The following is a 9,068-nucleotide window of genomic DNA, read 5'->3' as shown; positions in this document are numbered from 1 at the left end:
AGAGACAGATAGGTGAGTTAGCCACTGAGCGTGGCTCAGTGGAAAGAGCACTGGCTTTGGAGTCTCAGAGGTCATGGGTTCGAATCCCGAATCCGCCACATCTGCTGTGTGACCTTGGGCAAGTCACTTCACTTCTCTGAGCCTCAGTTCCCTCATCTGTAAAATGGGGATTAAGACTGTGAGCCCCACGTGGGACAACCTGATCACCTTGTATCCCCCCCAGTGCTTAGAACAGTGCTCTGCACATAGTAAGTGCTTAATAAATGCCATTATTATTATTATTATTATTATTATTATTATTATTATTATTATAGATAACAAATGCCATCATCATCATTATTATTATTATTATAGATGAGATGGAGATGCAGTGAGAAGGAAGAGGAGCCAAGTGTGCGGGCTGGGCTGGAGTAGGAGAGCAGCGAGATGAGGTTGAGTCATTTGTCCCCATTCCCCGGGGTGGTCTAAACCTTTAGACTGTGAGCCCACTGTTGGGTAGGGACTGTCTCTATATGTTGCCAACTTGTACTTCCCAAGCGCTTAGTACAGTGTTCTGCACACAGTAAGCGCTCAATAAATACGATTGATGATGATGATGATGGGGCGAGTCCCTTTGGCAAGCGGCTTCTATCTGTGGGCGACCCCAGAGCCCTCCTTGCGCTGAGCGGAGCCCGTCTCCCCAGGCTGGGCCGGCTGCAACGTCGCCTCCAGCCTCAGTTTCCCCAGGCGCGGGTGGGTCTGGGGGTCTGTGGTGCCCTGGGCAGCCCCCCCATCAGTGGGTGGGGCTCTCACGTCACAGTCCCTTGGGGTCGCTTGACTTTCCACCTCAGTTTCGAATTCACCCAGGCTACAGCCCCCCTCGGGTTGGGGGATTGGGGAGAGAGGAAGGCCCCGGTAAACGAGCCGGATCCAACGTTTATAATCCCAGTCGTTTGTTGGGCGCTTACTATGTGCTCAGCACTGTGCTAAGCGCTGGGTGGATACAGGATCATCAGGTCAGATACAGGCTCTGCCCCAGATTAAGGGGAAAGGACCCACGGATATTTAATCCCCATAGAGAAGCAGCGTGGCTTAGTGGGAAGAGCCCGGTCATGGGTTCAAATCCCGGCTCCGCCAACTGTCAGCTGTGTGACCTTGGGCAAGTCACTTAACTTCTCCGTGCCTCAGCTCCCTCATCTGGAAAATGGGGATGAAGACTGTGAGCCCCCTGTGGGACAACCTCATCACCTTGTAACTTCCCCAGCGCTTAGAACAGTGCTTTGCGCATAGTAAGCGCTTAATAAATGCCATTATTATTATTATTTTACAGGTGAGGAAACTAAGGCCCAGAGAAGTTAAGTGACTTGACCAAGGTGACACAGCAGGCAAGTGGCGTTAATACGTGATAAGCACTGTAGTAAGTGCTGGAGTAGATACCAGAGCCGCAGGCCAGACACAGGTGCTGTCCCATGTAGGGCTCCCAGGCTGAGGGGAAAGGGGCCGCAGATATTTAATCCCCATTTTACAGGTGAGGAAACTGAGGCCCAGAGAAGTTAAGCAACTCGCCCAAGGTGACACGGCAGGCAAATAGCATCACTGTGTGCCAAACACTGTAGAACAGTGCTTTGCACATAGTAAGCGCTTAACAAATGCTATTATTATTATTATTATTATTATTATTATTATTATTATTATTATTATTATTATTACTAAGCACTGAGGTGGATAGAAGATGAGCAGGCCGGACACAGGCTCTGTCCCGCACGGTGCTCCCAGGCTAAGGCGAAAAGGACCGCAGATATTTTATCCTTATTTTACAGGTGAGGATACTGAGGCCCAGAGAAGTTAAGTGACCCACCCAAGGAGACACAGCAGCAGAGCCAGGATTCGAACCCAAGCCTCCCTACTCTCAGCCCGTGCTCTTTCCACTAGGCCCCACTGCTCCTCAGCGCCAACAATCAGTCCGTAGCATTTACTGAGCGCTTTCTGGGTGCAGAACCCTCCCGGGACCGCGGAGACTGTGATCTAAGAAAAATTGGGGTACGTGCCCTTCTTCCAGTAACTCCTCCTCCCAACCCCCAAAGTCCCTCTCCGCCCCCCCACATCCCCGCCAAAAGACAGACCCCAGAATCCTGGCGGGCTCCCCAAGAACCTTTATATGGGAGATTAATTAGTAGCATTATGTCCTTTCCATCCCGCTCACTATTGTCTTCTTTCAGCGGCTTCGGTTCATTTTCGAAAGGAGGAGTCTGCGGAAACAAACACTTCATCACCTCCTATGGCTGCCTTTTTGGGGGCACCCTTCCCGGGAGGAGCCTAGCAGGAAAGGTGAACCCCGGGGATACCAGTGGGGCTTATATCCCACTGCAGGAAAACTGAAACTTTGGTGCAAAGACAGCCGGAGGGGGAGTTGTGTCTATAATAACCAGCCGTGTGACTTCGGGCAAGTCACTTAACTTCTCTGGGCCTCAGTGACCTCATCTGTAAAATGGGGATGAAGACTGTGAGCCCCACGTGGGACAACCTGATCGCTTTGTATCCCCCCCGCCAGCGCTTAGAACAGTGCTTTGCATATAGTAAGCGCTTAACAAATGCCAACATTATTATTAGTATTCTCTGGGCCTCAGTTACCTCATCTGTAAAATGAGGATTAAGGCTGTGACCTTGTAACGTCCCCAGCGCTTTAGAACAGCGCTTTGCAAATAGTAAGCGCTTAATAAATGCTATTATTATTGTAACAACCGAGGACAGGGATTCGAACCCAGGTCCTTCTGACTTCCAAGCCCAGGCTCTACCCATTAGGCCCCACTCGTCCTCTCTGCATCCCCGTCATTCAACACCCAGGGAGTCGAATGTTTTCTTTTCCTCCCTTCCCGCCAGGTCCACCGGGGCTGGGGCCTTTATGTTTTTTATATTAATGCCCATCTCCCGCTCTAGACTGTCAACTTGTTGGTGGGCAGGGAATGCGTCTTGTTTGTCGTTGTATGGTCCTCTCCCAAGCGCTCAGTACAGCGCTCTGCACACGGTAAGCGCTCAATAAATACGATTGCCCGGGGAAGGAGAAGAGGGGAGGAACGGCTTTGCCCCCTCCCCAAACCCAGGGGGCAAGAAGTTGGAGAAGTCGAGCTTCCCCAGTTGGTCTCCCCACCCTACTGGGGTCCGGGGAAGTCGCTCACCGGGCCCGTAGCCGTAACGTTGGGTACGAGAGGATCTCGGCTTCTCCAGCGATGCTGAGCAAGAACGGGTACAGCACCGTTTCACCCAGCGCAGGGCGGAGGGTCTGCAGAGTACCCGGGGGGCGGGCAAATTGACCCGCTGGGGCAGACCCTGGAACCAGGGCCACGACTCCAGGGCCTGGGCCCGGGCCAGTTCCAGTCCTGGGGGCTGGGGGATAACCAGGGGGGCTTGGATGGCGGCGGCGGCGGCGGCGGCGGCAGACTTCGTCTCCAGGTGGGTTGCCTCGTTGTCCTCGGGCAGACTCTCGCCCGCCTTGGGTGAGGGCTTCTTCAAGTCTTTCTCCTCTGGTTTCTTGTGTATGAAGGAGATTCTTTTCCTAAAGTGGCAGAGGGAAGGGTAGTTCATTCATTCGTTTGTATCTGCTGAGCGCTTACTGAGTGCTGAGAAGCAGCGCGGCTCGGTGGAAAGAGTACGGGCTTTGGGGTCGGAGGTCATGGGTTCAAATCCCGGCTCTGCCAATTCATTCATTATTAATCAATCAATCAATTGTATTTATTGAGCGCTTACTGTGTGCAGAGCACTGTACGAAGCGCTTGGGAAGTACAAGTTGGCAACATGTGGAGACAGTCCCTACCCAACAGTGGGCTCACAGTCTAAAAGGGGGAGACAGAGAACAAAACCAAACGTACTAACAAAATAAAATAAATAGAATAGATATGCACAAATAAAATAAATAAATAGAGTAATAAATATGTACAAGCATATATACATATATACAGGTGCTGTGGGGAAGGGAAGGAGGTAAGATGGGGGGGATGGAGGGGGGATGAGGGGGAGAGGAAGGAAGGGGCTCAGTCTGGGAAGGCCTCCTGGAGGAGGTGAGCTCTCAGTAGGGCCTTGAAGGGAGGAAGAGAGCTAGCTTGGCGGATGGGCAGAGGGAGGGCATTCCAGGCCCGGGGGATGACGTGGGCCGGGGGTCGATGGCGGGACAGGCGAGAACGAGGCCTAATGGTGAGGAGATTAGCGGCGGAGGAGCGGAGGGTGCGGGCTGGGCTGGAGAAGGAGAGAACGGAGGTGAGGTAGGAGGGGGTGAGGGGATGGACAGCCTTGAAGCCCAGGGTGAGGAGTTTCTGCCTGATGTGCAGGCATTCATTATTATTAACCAAGAGCTGCGAGTCCAGATTCAGCCACCCTGACTAACCTTCCAGCCCCACAGCACTTACGTCCGTATCCGTAAATTTATCGATTTGTCTTGCTGTCTGCCTCCATTGTTGTGGGCAGAGAATGTGTCCATTTATTGCTATGTTGTCCTCTCCCAAGCGCCTAGTACAGTGCTGTGCACACGGTAATAATAATTTCATTCAATCGTATTTATTGAGTGCTTATTGTGTACAGAGCGCTATGCTAAGTGCTTGGGAAGTACAAGTTGGCAACATAAAGAGACGGTCCCTTCCCAACAATGGGCTCACAGTCTAGAAGGGGGAGACAGACAACAGAACAAAACATGGGGACAGGTGTCATCAGAACAAAAAGAATTAAAGCAAAATGCACAGATTGTCAGCTGTGTGACTTTGGGCGAGTCACTTAACTTCTCTGGGCTTCAGTTCCTTCATCTGTAAAATGGGGGTGAAGATTGTGAGCCCCACCAGGGACAACCTAATCACCTTGTATCCCCCCAGCGCTTAGAACAGTGCTTTGCATATAGTAAGCACTTAACAAATACCTGTTGGGTAGGGACCGTCTCTGTATGTTGCAACTTGTACTTCCCAAGCACTTAGTACAGTGCTCTGCACACAGTAAGCACTCAATAAACACGATTGAATGAAATTATTATTACCGTGTGCACAGCACTGTATTAGGTGCTTGGGAGAGGGCAACACAGCAATAAATGGACACATTCTCTGCCCACAACAATGGAGGCAGACAGCAAGACAAATAAATAAATCTACAGATAGGTATGTAAGTACTGTGGGGCTGGAAGGTTAGTCAGGGTGGCTGAATCTGGACTCCCAGCTCTTGGTTAATAATAATGATGGGATCTGTTAAGCGCTTACTATGTGTCAAGCACTGTTCTAAGTGCTGGGGTAGATACAAGCTAACACAGTCCCTGTCCCTGTTTGTGGTCTGAATCCCCATTTTACAGATGCGGTAACAGAAGCCCAGAGAAGGGAAGTGACTCGGCCCAAGGTCACCCAGCAGACAAGTGGTAGAGCCAGGATTAGAACCCAGATCCTTTTTCCCAGGCCTGTGTTCTACCCACTAGTCCACCCTGCTTTTTGGTTGGGGTTCCCGGCAGTATGTCAATTATAGAATTGAAGAATTGAGGGAAAAGTGGCTTTCCTCTAGAGTGTAAGCTCATCGTGGGCAGGGAATGGGTCTTTTATATGGCTATATTGTACTCTCCCGAGTGCTTAGTACAGTGCTCTGCATGCAGGGAGCGCCCAATAAATATGATCGATTGATTAGTGGAGAATGGTTTCTCAGCTCCCAAGGAGACTTTCCCACTCATTAAATTGCAATATACAGGAGCATAAAAAGTTGCTGGAGGGAAGGCGGGACAGATGAGTGATGAGGAAGTAAGTCTAGCTGCTTTTAAATATGGAGATCAAGAAATCCCAGGAAAAACTCCCCTTATAGGTGGTTGAGAGGGCCGGGGGACGGGGGAAGGCAAAACTGAAGCACCGAGTGACTTTTAAGACGGCAATAGGAGCTCGAGATGTCTGCGGCAAGTCGAGCCGGGCCCGGGAGCAGGAGGAGAGGAGGGGCAGAATCCAAGAGCCACAGCAGAAGACGGGGAAAAGGGGGCTCCGAGTGGCATATCACGGATAAATTCCCAAAATCCTCCTTGCATTTCTGCTCCTCTGGAGCGGGATGCTAACCGAGAAGTGGGAATGAAGCACTGGAAGGGGCGGACCGGGGAGCAGTGCAACAGCTCTTGCCCGGAGGTATCCAAATAATAATAATAATGCTGGCATTTATTAAGTGCTTCCTATGTTCAAAGCACTGTTCTAAGCGCTGGGGAGGTTACAAGGTGATCAGGTTGTCCCACGGGGGGCTCACAGTCCCACTGTTGGGTAGGGACTGTCTCTATATGTTGCCAACTTGTACTTCCCAAGCGCTTAGTACAGTGCTCTGCACACAGTTAGCGCTCAATAAATGCAATTGATGATGATAATCCCCATTTTACAGAAGAGGTAACTGAGGCACAGAGACATGCAGTGACTTGCCCAAAGTCACACAGCTGACAATTGGTGAAGCCGGGGTTTGAACCCATGACCTCTGACTCCAAAGCCCGGGCTCTTTTCCACTGAGCCACGCTGCTTCTCTGCTTATCCGCATGATAATGATGATGGTACTTGGTAAGTGTTTACCATGTGCCGAGCACTGTTCTAAGCGCCGGGGTAGAGATACGAGTTAATCGGGGCTCCCAGTCTTCATCCCTATTTTACAGCCAGGTCACACAGCGGACACGTGGCAGAGCCGGGATGAGAACCCAGGTCTTTCTGATTCCTGGGCCCGAGCTCTGTCCACTGAGCCACGCTGCTTCTCAAGAATAATAATAATAATAATAGCATTTGTTAATAATAATAATACTAATAATAATGGCATTTATTAAGCACTTACTATGTGCAAAGCACTGTTCTAAGCACTCAAATGCGCCTGGCTGCTCCCTGACCGCGTTATCCCCTGCCCTGAGCCCTCATCAATAGACCCCGGGCTTGTTTCAGCCAGCCCTACTCACCCAGAGGCGGTGCAGAGGAACTTGGGAATATTGAGCAGTGATTTCCAACAGCTCTTCGCTAAATTGTGCAGTCGCAGAATGCGGCGATCCGAGCCCTTCAGCATCTTTAGGATTGACAATTTCTTCATTACCTGCTCCGGCAGACAAGACAGAGGATGCTGAGCCGTTCGGCTGTCCAGACAACCCTAACCTTCCCCGTCCCCATTTCCCTTCAAGGATATAAGAACCCGAGGCTGAATATTAATATTAATAATAAGTCGTGGTATTTGTTAAGTGCTTACTGTATGCCAAGCATTGCACTAAGGTACCGGGCTAGATACAATAATAATAATAATGGCATTTATTAAGCGCTTACTATGTGCAAAGCACTGTTCTAAGCAATGGGGAGGTTACGAGGAGATCAGGTTGTCCCACGTGGGGCTCACAGTCTTAATCCTCATTTTACAGATGAGGGAACTGAGGCACAGAGAAGTTAAGTGACTTGCCCAAAATCACCCAGCTGACAGTTGGCAGAGCTGGGATTCGAACCCATGACCCCTGACTCCAAAGCCCGGGCTCTTTCCACTGAGCCACGCTGCTTCTCAAGGTCATCAGGGTGGACAGTGTACCTGTCCTACGGTCTAACTGGGGAACGGGAAGGTGAAATGACTTGTCCATGGATAACAATAATAATGATGGCATTTGCTAAGCGCTTACTATGTGCCAAGCACTGTTCTAAGCGCTGGGGGGGATACAAGGTGATCACGTTGCCCCACATGGGGCTCACAGTCTTAATCTCATCTTTACCTCATCTGTAAAATGGGGATTAAGACTGCGAGCCCCCAGTGAGACAACCTGATCACCTTGTAACCTCTCCAGCGCTTAGAACAGTGCTTTGCACACAGTTAAGCGCTTAATAAATGCCGTCATTATTATTAATCCCCGTTCGACAGATGAGGGAACGGAGGCTCAGAGAAGTTAAGTGACTTGCCCAAGGTCACACAGCAGACACGTGGGGGAGCCGGGATTAGGACCTCTGACTCCGAAGCCCGGGCTCTTTCCACTGAGCCACGCTGCTTCTCAGGATCCCCAGGCGGCAAGCGGCAGAGTCAGGATTAGAACCCAGATCCTCTGACTTCCCACTAGGCCACGCTGCTCGCTTCCGGCTAGACTACTGGCTTAGTGCAACCTAGTCTGGCAAGTGCTGGGGGCGACTGGGCCAGTTCTCTGATTTGCCTCTGGTGCTGGGGGAGGCCGGGGGTGGGAAAGAAGGGCAGGATCTTGGCAGCTCTCCTGGCCTTCGAAGGGAGAGGGGAGGTGTTGGGAGGGAAAGGAGCGGGCCCTTACTGTTCTGAGCTGACTCCTCTCTTTCTCCCGGATATGCATGGGCCTCAGTGTCATGTCTTGGACCTGGGGAAAAAACGTGGTTAGTTGGGTCTCTCGAACCCTGCCTGGGGCCGGGGGAAGGGGATTCCTGATGAAACGGCGGGGCAGAGAGCTCACCCCGGACCCTACTCCAAGAAGCACTCAGTCGCTCCTGATGCCGTGCTGTTGACCCCCTCTGAACAGCCGCCAGGCCTAGCGGCTACAGCCCGGGGCCGTGAGTTCTAATCCCGTCTGCCGTGTGACCTTCGCTTCACCTCTCTGGGCCTCAGTGCCCTCATCTGCAAAACGCGGATCGAGACGGGGAGCCCCGCACGGGACAGGGACTGCGTCCCCTCTGACGTGCTCGTATCCACCCCAGCGCTCAGTACAAGGCTTGGCACATAGTAAGTGCTCAACAAATTCCACGGTTATTACTATCGGAGCCGTCCCCTCCGCCGAACAGACCCGTCCCCCGTCGAGCGGGCTCCGCTGTCTGGGGCCATCCTGGTTCCTTACCTGGCGAGTTAGGTTGGAATTCCCTTTGTCTCTTGAGGCGCTCATGTTTGGGGGACACTGGGACTCAGAGGCCGAGGGTCAGATCGATGCCGCCTCCTCTAGGAGACGAGTGCTCCGGCCTGTCTGAGGGGCTCGGTTTTGGGGGCCCAAGGCCTCGGGCCCATCACACAGGACCAAGTGCTGTGACATCACAGCACTGTGTGACACCAGAAATGCCTCCGCGGGAGCTGCCTGCCTGGGGGTGGCGGGCAAAAAGGAAAAATGGGGTCAATCCAGGAGGCAACGGGGTTTCCCTCTGGACCCGGAAAGG

At 51.9% G+C, this 9,068-nt stretch overlaps 1 protein-coding gene across 2 annotated transcripts; it reads right to left on the bottom strand.

Moving 5' to 3' along the window:
• Positions 1-2,117: 2,117 nt before the first annotated feature.
• TP53TG5 (TP53 target 5) lies at positions 2,118-8,882 on the bottom strand. 2 transcript variants are annotated; one of them, XM_038750698.1, is made up of 5 exons: positions 8,759-8,882; positions 8,225-8,287; positions 6,899-7,029; positions 3,156-3,532; positions 2,118-2,228 (listed from the first exon to the last, which is right to left on the bottom strand). In XM_038750698.1, the coding sequence occupies exons 1-5, from the start codon at positions 8,801-8,803 to the stop codon at positions 2,209-2,211; spliced, it is 636 nt and encodes a 211-aa protein (XP_038606626.1). In that variant the 5' UTR covers positions 8,804-8,882; the 3' UTR covers positions 2,118-2,208. The 2 variants fall into 2 exon arrangements, with proteins under 2 accessions (XP_038606626.1, XP_038606627.1); XM_038750699.1 differs by lacking the exon at positions 8,225-8,287.
• Between the last annotated feature and the right edge of the window lie 186 nt (positions 8,883-9,068).

This window comes from Tachyglossus aculeatus, chromosome 8 (genome assembly GCF_015852505.1).
Source record: "Tachyglossus aculeatus isolate mTacAcu1 chromosome 8, mTacAcu1.pri, whole genome shotgun sequence".
In the NCBI taxonomy this organism is placed as follows: Eukaryota; Metazoa; Chordata; class Mammalia; order Monotremata; family Tachyglossidae; genus Tachyglossus; species Tachyglossus aculeatus.
This window is presented reverse-complemented; position numbering and strand designations above follow the sequence as displayed.